The 13,626-nt window shown below is 37.7% G+C and overlaps 2 protein-coding genes across 2 annotated transcripts in view; one reads left to right on the plus strand and one right to left on the minus strand.

The window, feature by feature from the left end:
- The window catches only part of LOC127437395 (WASH complex subunit 4), a 40,271-nt gene extending 38,751 nt beyond the window's left edge, over nucleotides 1–1,520 (minus strand). The window contains exons 1-5 of the mRNA XM_051692235.1: nucleotides 1,388–1,520; nucleotides 608–747; nucleotides 443–496; nucleotides 261–326; nucleotides 97–142 (exon numbers count right to left, since the gene is read on the minus strand). Of these exons, the coding sequence (XP_051548195.1) occupies nucleotides 97–142; nucleotides 261–326; nucleotides 443–496; nucleotides 608–747; nucleotides 1,388–1,448 (367 nt within the window). The 5' untranslated portion in view covers nucleotides 1,449–1,520. The remainder of the gene's footprint in view (nucleotides 1–96; nucleotides 143–260; nucleotides 327–442; nucleotides 497–607; nucleotides 748–1,387) is intronic.
- On the plus strand, nucleotides 874–13,203 carry LOC127437397 (solute carrier family 41 member 2-like). The gene is made up of 11 exons (XM_051692238.1): nucleotides 874–1,008; nucleotides 4,375–5,012; nucleotides 5,103–5,210; nucleotides 5,993–6,064; nucleotides 6,152–6,296; nucleotides 6,793–6,939; nucleotides 11,474–11,621; nucleotides 11,828–11,907; nucleotides 12,009–12,140; nucleotides 12,273–12,421; nucleotides 12,594–13,203. Exons 2-11 carry the CDS (start codon nucleotides 4,638–4,640, stop codon nucleotides 12,753–12,755), a joined length of 1,518 nt encoding a protein of 505 aa, XP_051548198.1. The 5' UTR covers nucleotides 874–1,008; nucleotides 4,375–4,637; the 3' UTR covers nucleotides 12,756–13,203.
- The last annotated feature ends 423 nt before the right edge of the window (nucleotides 13,204–13,626 follow it).

Here is a 13,626-nt window from a genome sequence, read left to right on the forward strand (position 1 = left end):
GATATACACCACATAACAGAAGTAAAGTGGGTGGGGAATACTGTCTGTATATAAGAACACAGACTGTGTTGCAAAAACTAAAACAGTAATTATTACCTCCTTCCCCATAATACAACAAGCCATTGTAGAACTTGGTTTCAGCCTAAAAGTAGAAAGCGTTAAACACAAATTACAACATAATTAACACTTTCACTCATAATTTACTTTAATTATTATAAAAGCATAATAACTCTCCACTTATAGTCAAGTCTCCAATTTACCTCATACTTCAGCTTTTTGACCTCACAGCAAAGAGCTGCATACACTGTGATGACTTTATTAAGCACCTGATTAAAAAAAACAAACAGGTGTACTTTACACATAATACACTATAATTACCCTTTAGTATTTGCCATGTCGATATTACTGGATCAGACATGCAATATAAACTCAAATCTCATACCTTATTTTCTGTCTTGATAAGCTCCAACAGTGAGGACTGTTCATAAGGGAGAAGCTGGACATAAATCAAAGCAGAGTTATATTACATTTCAAAGCTAAATAGAAGATGAATGCAATTTAAAAGAAAATAAATGCAAGTAAGAATCTATAATCATTAACCCAATACCTTCAAAGCAATGGGGTCCAGAGTGAAGTCCCAAACATCTCCGACAGAGTCATCCAACGCTTCTTCAATCCCCCGGAGCTGAGCAGTATACTCCTCTAAAAACTTCTCATAGTTTTTAAGCTGCACTTCCGTGTGAATTTCTGCACAGGAAGGAACCAGTTGCAATACTTAAAGAGTCAACACAAAACCTATAAAGCACTATACGCCTTCCATAGTTCACTGAATTTTTCCCAAGATGCGAATATCTGCATTATTTTCTCCCATAGGAAGACATATGTACAGTGGGGTCATAAAGTATTCTGAATTATTTTTTCTTCTAATATAAGCATATTTTTGACATTTTTGTTTTGTTAATTCATTTGAACAAATGTCAAATTGCATCTGATGCTGTTATCTAAAAGGTAATATTCATAAGATATAATATATAACACATTACATAATAAACTAAGATAATTACCAAGGATTCATATATTAAGCAGTTTTTGAGCACTGAATGAAATGGCCAATTAATGCTCTTCAGCAATTTGATTTACTATTTTAGCACATATAAGAGCTCCAGTGCAACAGTGCCATGGTGTTTACACTTTAAAACGAAAGAAAACGCTTCCTCACCATTCAGATGTTTGTCAATTTTTGGCCAACACAATCTAATCAAAGTGTCTGAACTTGGTCACTTTCCCTGATCATCTGACAGCTAGCTAACATTACTCAGCTAGCAGCAGGCTTAATGAAGCTTTTCCGTTTTAAAAGAATCCCAAAATCATCTCTGATCAGACTTACTTTGTGATCCGTCGTCAAATCGATCAAACTCCCAATCTGGAGATAATGATTCCACAGCCATCCTGAAATAAACAACACAGATGCAATCAGTTTCAGACAGCTGCCATTAGCTCACTGTTTGGGATTCTACATCAGAGAGGGGAGGGACTGCGCACAACGTCACATGATTTGCACCATGGAGCTCGAACTTCCGGTACGTCGCCTGAGTAAAATACATAATAAAAGCCCTTCAATGAAAATTATCTATTAGTTTTTACGCAGCTTAAACGTAAAAGATGTCAACCTAATTATATAATATTAATGGCGAATTCATTATCTATAAGATAATGAATTCGCCATTGTTTATATATCATACACATTATATATCAAACATATCATACTTGTTCAATACATGTTAAGCCGGTTAAGCTCAATCGATAGCATTAAAAATAATAATAATAATTAAACATCGAGGTTACAGTGAAACACTTAAAATGGAAGTGAATGGGGCCAGTTTTTGGAGGGTTTAAAGGCAGAAATGTGAAGCTTAAATTTGATAAAAGCACTTTAATACATTCTTCTGTTAAAACTTGTGTATTATTTGAGCTGTAAAGTTGTTTAAATCTTACTTTTTACCATCGTTGCGAGTGTATCTGTTCCCAGGGTCCTATGTTCCCCAGTTCAATATTCTGTTAACACATATTAACCCTCCTATTGTGTTCCGGTCAAATATGACCCATTTCTAGTTAAAATATTTCATAAATATTATCCATATAATATTTATTTCATAAATATTTATTTCATAAATATTAACCCTAATCTAACCCTAACCCTATAAATCTGGGGAACATGGGACCCTGGGAACATAGGACCCTATAGTACCCTGGGAACTGTTTAACTTTGGACCCTGGGAACGTAGTACCCTATAAATCTGGGGAACATAGAACCCTATAAACCTGGGGAACATAGGACCCTGGGAACATAGGACCCTATAAATCTGGGGAACATAGGACCCAGGAACATAAACCCTATAAATCTGGGGAACATAGGACCCTGGGAACATAGAACCCTATAAACCTGGGGAACATAGGACCCTGAGAACATAGGACCCTGGGAACATAGAACCCTATAAACCTGGGGAACATAGGACCCTGGGAACATAGGACCCTATAAATATGGGGAACAGAGGACCCGGGAACATAGAACCCTATAAATCTGGGGAACATAGGACCCTGGGAACATAGGACCCTATAAATCTGGGGAACATAGGACCCTGGGAACATAGGAATGACCCCCACATTTTAGGGCCGGGTTACATCATCATTGCAACAAAGTTGTAAATTTAGTTATAACTGTACACAGAAAAGGTTACACGATTTGATCAATCTAAAATCATGTTAACATACATATTGTTTACGCCTTATTGTGTTTATAGTTTTGAAACAGTAAGTATTTTTACGTTTACGGATTGGACCCATTCACTTCCATTGTAAGTGCTTCACTGTAACATATGTTTTTTTTTTTTAAGAAAAGGAGGGACGAGTCGAAATGAAAAAAAAATTTGGTAATCAACATTGTGTCACAAATGCTGTTAATTGAGCTTAACTTGTTTTGAACTGGGAATAGTACTTTAAAGGTAAGCTTAAATATTACTTAGGCCTAATTGTAGAAAGTTTGTAATTTAGGATGAAATATACAGAAATCTCAGAGTATTATGTTTATTTGAGTCATAAAAATATTCGCTATCACTTGTGACTTGCAGTGCTCACTCTGTCCAGTGGGCAGAAACATAGTACAACACAACAAACATACGTATGGAACAATGTACATTTATTAATAAAGATACCATTATTTGCCAGTCCATTGATCCACAGAGGTCTTGGGGGCAAATGTATAACCATATACCATCGCAAACATATTTTTGTCTTTGCTTTTATTTCTTTTTTCTTTTCTTTTTTCCTGATGGAAATGTGTGTCAAATGAGTTGGTGGGTTGTAGAGGCGTCAGTTCAGACACAGAGGTGCTTCAGTGCTGGTCTGCTGATTGACTTCACAACTGTCACACTGTCAGAGGACTTCAGCTGCAGTGTGGACTGAGGGCTGAATGGCAGAGAGAAGAGGAAATTATGCTTAACCCTTGGCCACATGTACAACTTGTTGATTTTAAGGCTGTGCTTCATTGGGGTAAGGGTTTGTAAACAGTGGCTTTAGAGCAAAGTGCTGCTTCATTGACGGAAAGCTTATTTCTCTCTCTCTCTCTCTCTCTCTCTCTCTCTCTCTCTGTGTGTGTGTGTGTCGTGTGTGTTTTAAATAGTTGTGAATTATGTCAGCACAAATATCTTTAAAATGTACTTATTTTTGAGTTTATATTTATGCTTGATTTTGATATGTAATGTTACACCAATAGAAAACTACATACTACACACTGAATAATAATTCTGTTGCACGAATGTGTCTGGATGGAGAACATGCACTGCGCTGTTTCTTCTAAATTTAGGCTACCAGTTATCTACTCATTAATGCTACTGTAGTCTCAAAGTCCAGAGACATTCAGTGTAAAACTTCATAAACCTGTTATGCATGCAAGCACAATCACATTCACATTTTGGAAAACATTATTCTTGAATGGGTTCTCCTATTCCTCAATATTGCTCACATTGTAATATATGTAATTTATTATTTTCTAATTGAAAGTGTTTTCTAATTTATAAGTACTGTTGTATGTTGTACTGTTATATATTTGAACAAATAAAAACCTTTATTTTGAACTTGGAACTTAGTTTCTACAGTTCTTCTGTAACTAGTTGCTCTTTTTACCATATGTTAATGAAGAGATTGATACAGTGCTGTGAATATTTTACAGTGAAGCAACGATTTGCTGACAGTTTTATCTGATGGCTTATATCTGATGGAGTATGAAGAAATTCTAACATATCATGTTTTAGTCTCTAATAATTTCTCTTAGTTTATTTTTTTGCTATTTTTCCCTAAGTGTTCATTGTTTTTCAGATGAGATGTCCAGCAACTACATCATCAAAATTCAGCATTGAATAAACAACCAAGCTACATCATACAAGAACAGATCTGAGAATGATATTACCCATACTAGTTAATAGTGATCTCATCTTTACTCTGAATAGCCAACAAGTGAAACACAACATCTAAGCTAAATTATTTGTACATGTTTATGTTTCACACAAAGCAAACTCTGTGTGATACTTTGAAATCAGACCTCTCACATTTGTGGAATACATATTTGACAAGGCTGTGTGATGATAATGGGATCCGTCGCTGAAGCAAAACAACAGGGATGGCAGCTGAGCTCAGCTAACCTGCCTTCCAGAGAAAATGGGCATCCATTTGTGCCCAATCTGGAGACAGGAGGACCTGACAAAACATCAAGCCTCACTCGCTGTATCTGCAGTAACATAGACAAAGAGTATTCTGAGTCAGATCCCTTGCTTCCCAGTGCATTTTACGGGACATCAACAGCCTCTGGGACCATATTACAGGATGAACCGCAGAATATTCATAGCCAGGAGATGCCAAGAGAGTCTCTCCGAGCCATGGTGATACAGATTTTGGTTCCGTTCCTCCTGGCAGGCTTTGGAACAGTGCTGGCAGGGATGTTATTGGACATAGTGCAGGTGAGTTTGGGAGATAATGGGGTTATGGGAGATTCTGTATGAGTTAATTGCGAATGTCTGCAAATAATCTTTTTTTGTCTTGTGTGACAGCACTGGGACGTGTTTCGGAATGTGACTGAGATCTTCATCCTTGTCCCACCTCTTCTTGGCCTAAAGGGGAACCTGGAGATGACACTGGCATCACGACTCTCAACAGCAGTAATAACTCTATGTTAACTATTTAGCAATCAAGACCCATTTGGACTAGGACCCAGAAATGAAAATTCTCTCATAATTTACTCACCCTCATGCCATCCCAGATGTGTATGACTTTCTTTCATCTGCTGAACACAAACAAAGTTTTGTATGATAATATTTCAGCTCTGGATTACTTTTATGCTGCCTAAAAATCTTCATTTGTGTTCAGCAGAAGAAAGAAACTCATAGACATGAGGGTGAGTAAATGATGAATTTTCTTTTTTTTAGGTGAACTAACCCTTTAAGCTAGTTAAGAAAAATAGCGGAGGCACCAGTTTTCAAATATTCAACACATTCTGGTGACCTGTAGTTTTGCTCCAGAATCATGTATTGAACTAAATGTATTGTCATGGAAGATCTGAAAATATCACATAATTTTAAATTTTTCCAAAATCTGTCCCACCACAGTTGACATACCTCCTCCTAGTCTTCTGTGCATTTGTGTTTTGTTCTTCTCCCTTCGTCACATGCTGTTTGTCATGGTGTGGATCTTAACACTCTGCTGTTAAAAAAACAGCCCCATGGTTATGCTTGATTGTCTCTTAGCAGTTTGAGTGTAACCATGAAAAACGTTATGGTTTAAACACGAACAAAGGTTCAGAATAGAGTAAAGCTTTAGAAGAACCAATGAGTATGATAAGATACAGCATGGTTTGTTTGGAATGTTTTATACACAATAAACAATAAATCTCCTTAAAGACAGTAACTATTGAATATCTGTTTATATATACTGAATATTGCAGGTGAATGTTGGCAGAATGAACTCCACAAGTGAGAGGTGGAACCTGATCATTGGAAATCTTGCCCTCAAGCAGGTTTGTGGTTCTTTACTCATTAGATGTGTGTCTGGTTAAGTTCTGTTCCCATGCAATGATATCTTCTTTTCTTTTTTTTTCTTGCAGGTCCAAGCTACTGTTCTGGGATTCTTGGCTGCGCTGGTAGCCTCAGCTCTTGGATGGATCCTAGAGGAGGAGCTCATTGTGAACCATGTAGCTCTGCTTTGCTGTTGCAGTGTAGTGACCGCATTCATGGCATCCCTGTTACAGGGTTTGCATCTGTGCATTTCTTAAGAATTCTCATCTGCTTAGATGGATCACTTATTATCTGTGGAAATCTTTGAATACTTTGAGGTGTTTTCTTTAACATCAGTGTGGCTACACTAAAAAGGGTGCTAATCATGGCTGGTACCAGGATGCATCTTTGGTTTTTCCACCAAAGATGCAAAATGATCAAGGGGCACTGTGCCCCTCCTTAGATCCTAACATGGTGCTGATCATAAGATTATTCTCAATTGAATGACTCGTGGCTTGTGATCTTGGGCGTACAAACCCATTTTCCATGTGTGAAAATACATGACCTGAATATAGACTCAATATCCTGAGGCCAAATAGCTTGCATTATCACCATTTAGCATTGAATGCAATGAAATTGCAATGAAATTGTCAGTATGATCTAGCTGAACATAAGAATTGAATTACAATTGTATAAAGTATATTTAAATGTTTTGAAAGGTTTTGATATACTCAGAACCTGCTCTTTCTAGGGATCATAATGGTTGGTGTGATTGTTGGATCAAAGAAGGTAGGCGTCAACCCAGACAACATAGCCACGCCCATCGCTGCCAGCTTTGGTGACCTCATCACACTGGGACTGCTTGCCATCATCAGCCAAGGCTTCTTTTACTACATGGGTGAGAAGGGAATAAGTAAACATCCAAATCTTGTCAAAGACTAGTTTGGTGTTCCTTTTGTCAAGATTTGAGATAATGAGTGGTCTACAATCAAACTGAGTCGATGAGTTAGGGGGTTGTTTTTTCCACTTTATTTAAAACAGTGCTAAAGAGAATTTAAACTAAAATGTTTAAATGAAAAGCAGTGCTTTCTGTTTCTGAGCATATGTGGGCCCTAAGCTGTCCTACTTGGAGGCCCCCCCTCCCCCGGATCCAGGCCCACCCAGCTAGCTAACTAACTGAAACAAAGATAGCATTGAGTCTGTGAGCTAATCTTGGCTAGCTACACTATGTCTATTGTGACAATAGTACTGTCTACACTTTTGTTATATAGCTAGCAGAAATGTCTGAAAACATGTAGGGTACAACAGGGCTAAAGGCACACCTTAAGGAAATTGTGCTTTTTTATGGTCACAAAATGTATCAAGATCAGATTTGGAACGGATCAGATAGATATATATATATATATATACACTGGCGGCCAAAAGTTTGGAATAATGTACAGATTTTGCTCTTATGGAAAGAAATTGGTACATTTATTCACCAAAGTGGCATTCAACTGATCACAATGTATAGTCAGGACATTAATAACACGAAACAATACTATTACAATTTGAAAAAAAATTTCAGAACTTCTTAAAAACTTCAAAGTGTTCTCATCAAAAAATCCTCCACGTGCAGCAATGACAGCTTTGCATATCCTTGACATTCTAGCAGTCAGTTTGTCCAGATACTCAGGTGACATTTCACTCCACGCTTCCTGTAGCACTTGCCATAGATGTGACTGTCTTGTCGGGCACTTCTCACGCACCTTACAGTCTAGCTGATCCCACAAAAGCTCAATGGTGTTAAGATCCATAACACTCTTTTCCAATTATCTGTTGTCCAATGTCTGTGTTTCTTTGCCCACTCTAACCTTTTCTTTTTGATTTTCTGTTTCAAAAGTGGCTTTTTCTTTGCAATTCTTCCCATAAGGCCTGCACCCCTGAGTCTTCTCTTTACTGTTGTACATGAAACTGGTGTTGAGCGGGTAGAATTCAATGAAGCTGTCAGCTGAGGACATATGAGTTGTCTATTTCTCAAACTAGAGACTCTGATGTACTTATCCTCTTGTTTAGTTGTACATCTGGCCTTCCACATCTCTTTCTGTCCTTGATAGAGCCAGTTGTCCTTTGTCTTTGAAGACTGTAGTGTACACCTTTGTATGAACACTTTTGGCAGTTTCAAGCATGTATAGCCTTCGTTCCTCAAAACAATGATTGACTGACGAGTTTCTAGAGAAAGCTGTTTCTTTTTTTGCCATTTTTGACCTAATATTGACCTTAAGACATGCCAGTCTATTGCATACTGTGGCAACTCAAAAACAAACACAAAGACAATGTTAAGCTTCATTTAACGAACCAAATAGCTTTCAGCTGTGTTTGATATAATGGTAAGTGATTTTCTACTACCAAATTAGCAATTTAGCATGATTACGCAAGGATAAGGTGTTGGAGTGATGGCTGCTGGAAATGGGGCCTGTCTAGATTTGATCAAAAATGACTTTTTTCAAATAGTGATGGTGCTGTTTTTTTACATCAGTAATGTCCTGACTATACTTTGTGATCAGTTGAATGCCACTTTGGTGAATTAAAGTACCAATTTCCTTCCGAAACAGCAAAATCTGTACATTTTTCCAAATCTTTGGCCGCCAGTGTATATATATCTTTTTATTGAACACTTGGGGTTTATAGTGATATTGTGTAGATATAGGGACAATAGTTATAGTGCAAAATTTGTGAACTTATGCTAATAAATTTGAGACAGCAAGATGTTTTTTTAAGTAACAAATTGACATAATGCTTATACAAAATAACTACTTCAAAAAAGGGTGCACCATTTACTGTTTGATTCAGTCACATTTGGCATTTCATAACATCTTCAGTATTCAATAAACAAATGAACTGGGGGGCCTGAGTAGCTCAGTGAGTAAAGATGCTGACTACCACCCCTGGAGTCGTGAGTTTGAATCCAGGGCATGCTGAGTGACTCCAGCCAGGTCTCCTAAGCAACCAAATTGGCCCGGTTGCTAGGGAGGATAGTGTCACATGGGGTAACCTCCTCGTGGTCGCTATAATGTGGTTTGCTCTCGGTGGGGCGCATGGTCAGTTGTGCATGGGTGCCACGGGGGAATAGCATGAAGCCTCCACAAGCGCTACGTCTCCGCGGTAACAGCTCAATGGGCCACGTGATAAGATGCATGGGTTGACGTCTCAGACGGGGAGGCAACTGAGATTCGTCCTCCGCCACCCAGATTGAGGCACGTCACTACGCCACCACAAGGACTTAGAGCACATTGGGAATTGGGCTTTCCAAATTGGGGAGGAAAAAATAAAATAAATAAATAAACAACCTTGGCTTGCAGGGCCCCCTGGATACTGCTTATACACAAAAAATGCTGGGTTAAAAATAACCCAAATTGGGCTGTTTTTAGCCCAGCCGCTGTTTAAATATGGGAGAGAACACACGTTGGGCTAAACTAACCCAACATGTTGGGTTGTTCATTTTAACCCAGCAAATGGATTATTTATTCAACCCAAATGCAGGTTCATTTGTACAGGAATGCTGGGTTAATTTGATCTCATAAGTGGGTTAATATTTTCAGATTGTTTTATCCTTAAAAAATACTGTAAAATAAACCACACCCTAAACAAATGTGTAGACATGGTAGCTCCTTTATTTTTGGATGAATATAAATACATTCAGTAAGTACATTTAAACTATTTTACAAATGTTTTAATAAACAGCATGTAGAACAATAAAGTAACATTTATAATTTATGTTAAATACACTAGGCATTAAAAACATTGAACACCCATTGTATTATTAAAAGGAAAGTTCACCCAAAAATGAAAAATCTCTCATTTACTCTCCTTCATCCCAGATGTGTATGGCTTTCTTCTGCTTCTAAAATTATTTGTTTTTGTTCAGAATATCTCAAGTGCAAGTGAATAGTGGCCAGAACTTTGAAGCTCTAAAAAGTACATAAGAACAGCATGAAAGTAATCCATAAGACTCCAGTTTTTAAATCCATGTCTTGGGGGGGGTGGACTTAAATACTGATGTGTTTCTCATTTTTTCTCACTTTCACTGTCATTTAACCACTGGAACCATATGGATTACTTTTATGCTGCATTTATGTACTGTTTGGTGCTTCAAAGTTTTGATCACCATTCAGTTGCATTGTAAGGACCTACAGAGCTGAAATATTCTACTAAAAATCTTCATTTGTGTTCTGCAGAAGAAAGTAAGTCGTACACATCTGGGATGGCATGAGAGCGAGTAAATTATGGGTGAACTAGCCCTTTAAATGTCTATTACTAGAACACTATTTATGTAAGGAATGAATAAAATCCATAAAATTAATTAAATTAAAATAAGTATTCAAATTTTCTATGTCCAGGCCTGTTTTGCCAAGTGTAGGATTTAGGGGAATAAGGCCTTGACATCTAAGCCTACTGGAGGTACTCCACCATATTTGTTCCAACTTACAAAAAGACAATAAGAAAGAAAAGCAAAAAGGTTAAAGAAAGATATCAACCTATAATGTTACAAATCTAACAGTCATCAGAATACTGGAAGCATGGTTAATAAATGTAAACTTTTCTGTGCAATGACAGGTCGAAGTTTGCGATTATTCACACAAGGGTTTGCCTCACTGGTGATTGTTTTAAAGTACAAAGAAAAACTCAGTCTTTGATTCTAATATTCGATGACTCATATTTATTTATTCATTAATAGTTACCTTATTTTTGTCCCTGACTTTTTTCTACTCTAAACTCAAATACGTTTTCAATGTTTACCGTGCACAACCAACGCTTTTCATGTGTTGGACAAAGCTCCGCATGATGCTTGCATAGAGCGGTGTGTTGCAGCCATAATAAAATGACCCAACAGGCCCAACCCAGTGTTTGGGTTGAAAAAATAACCCAGCTTTTAGTGTAGCTAGAAACGGCCCAGTTATTATTGTGTGCATACCTCGGTTTATAGATTTGAAAAAAACCCTAACCCCAAGTAATGAATTTTTAGCATATAACTCGTCCTGCACAGTTTGTTGACATGAACAGTATCTCAATTTATAAAGCTTGTTGAGCAGAGGTGTTCTGTTACTTATGGGCAAAATAATCTTTCAGACTTGCATTGAAAAGTGGGTTGGAGCCATGTAAGGACCAGAATATCTTGAGGCTGGGCTATTCTGACTTGTGCCAGTAAGGAACCATACAGGACACCATAGAAACAGCATATCAATGCACTAAAAAACATTCAGAACAATTTAGCAACCACATAGCAGTGCCCTGGTAACTACCTTCGCATCATGGCAGCAATTTTTATATGGACAAGCACCACTCACATTTCACAAATCAAGTTATCTTAAGACATGTACTTTGTCAAAAATAAAAAAAACTGAATTCTAAATCAGAACTATTTCTTTTATTCTCAATCTTGCTGTTTGTAGATCCTTACCCTTACATTGCCTACTTGGTGTGTATTCTATTTGTGTGCCTGATCCCAGTGTGGGTAATTATTTCATTTCGGCACCCTGCGAGCCGCAACCTGCTGTATTCCAGTTGGGAGCCAATAGTAACTGCTATGGTGATCAGCAGGTAAATTAATCCAAACTGTAAAAAAAATACAATAAAAAATATTCCCTGCTTGCTACATCAATAACCATAAACAGTTTACCATGTTGCAACTATTCAGACCAGTTCTGTCTACTTCCAGTTTAGTCATTACAATAGAGAAACAGACCCTGTTGCTATAGGCAACTACTACAGTATATAACTACTTGTTCTTTGCTTCATATCTCCAGTCTTGGAGGACTAATTCTGGACAGAACCGTCTCGGATCCAAACCTTGAGGGAATTGTAGTTTACACACCTGTTATAAATGGTGGGTCAAACAAAACACTTGAAAACTCACTTGCTGGGCTCTAATCCACTGTGACTTATTGTTTCAAATTTGATACCTTCCAATGTTAATGTCCCCTTAAGGTGTTGGTGGTAATCTGGTTTCCATCCAGGCTAGTCGTATAGCTACATATCTTCATTTTCACTGTCCTCTGGGGGAGCTTCCAGACGATGCTAAAAGATGTTACTGCCCCTGTCGCATCTTTTGTGCCAGAGGTAAAAATGTATATCTGCATAGAAGTGCATTGAAAAACTAAGCGACTCTGAGCTTGTAATGTCTGCATCTCGGTACAAAGATACTTTGTGATCATCATCTAATCACTGTTGCTTTCAATTTGCTTCTGGCAGGACCAAATGGCAGATCAGCGCAGGTGCTGCTCGCATTGGCCATCCCAGGTCATCTGGTCTTCATCTACACTATTTACCTAATACAAGGCAGCCCCACCCCACCCACTCCTGTCTTCATTTCCTTCTATTTGGCAGCAGCTTTTACACAGGCAAGTAACCAAGGTCCGTTACTGGTGCTTTCTAAGGCAAGCATCTCTTATACTATTGCTCATACTTAGGGTTATGGTTTGTTACATATGTTTTTTTTTTTTTTTGGTCACATTGCCCATAATGAGCGAAACGCCTATATTCTTAAACATCTCCTAATCTTATTCCATGCAGGTTTTTCTACTGCTTTGCACTGCTGACGTGATGGTTCATTGCTTGTGGAGGTACGGCAGGGATCCTGATAGTTTCTCAATCCCCTATCTGACAGCTCTGGGGGATCTGCTGGGCATTGCCTTTCTGGCACTTTGTTTTCATCTCATGTCATTGGTGACATAAAAAATGTAGAAGGCAGTAACCTCCCAAAACATATGATATGTAATCTATGACTTCCTGATGTGCTGGGATGTGTTGTTGGTCTACATTTAGGCATTTGTTAGCACAGTTCCTCTAATTGAACATCTGTACTAGAAATATTTGTAGTGAACAAGGAATTTTTTTTCAAGCTCTTCATGCATTCCAGTCAAATCACTGTGTGAGATTCAATGAATTGCACAAATGCTGCCTATGCCATGTGTGACAATAGTTTTTGTTCATTTCCAAGTCATGTAACCACCTCTATTGAGTCAAGAACTCCTGTTCTCTGCTTCCGTTATTATGTTAAATACTGTATATGTGGCACAAGCAGCAGTTCTTACATTGACACATTGAACAGTGCTCCACGGCAATGAAGCAACCTGGATCTTGCTGGCTGATAGAAATACAATCTGGTCTCATAGATTTATGCTACTACATTTTTGCATTTTGATAAAAATATGTGAATACGTTTTATGTGTAAATGTGTTTCAAATGAAATCAAGATGTTGCAGCCCTCAAACATAGATATTCTAATGATTGCATTGGGCAGACTTATAAAATTGTACAGAATTAAGGAAAGCACTTAGATATTGACTTTTTAAAATTAATTTCAAAGTAATAGTTCACCCAAAAATTAAAATTCTCACCATTTACTGATGAGAGAATCAGTATACATCCCAGATCCCATCCCCAGCTGAACACAAATTAAGATTTTTTAGAAGAACATTTCAGCTCTGTAGGTCCATACAATGCAAGCAAATAGTGGCCAGACCTTTGAAGTTTCAAAAAGCACATAAAGGCAGTATAAAAGTTATCCATAAGACTCCAGTGGTTAAATCCATCTCTTCTGAAA

This window comes from Myxocyprinus asiaticus, chromosome 48, assembly GCF_019703515.2.
Source record: "Myxocyprinus asiaticus isolate MX2 ecotype Aquarium Trade chromosome 48, UBuf_Myxa_2, whole genome shotgun sequence".
Classification (NCBI taxonomy): domain Eukaryota; kingdom Metazoa; phylum Chordata; class Actinopteri; order Cypriniformes; family Catostomidae; genus Myxocyprinus; species Myxocyprinus asiaticus.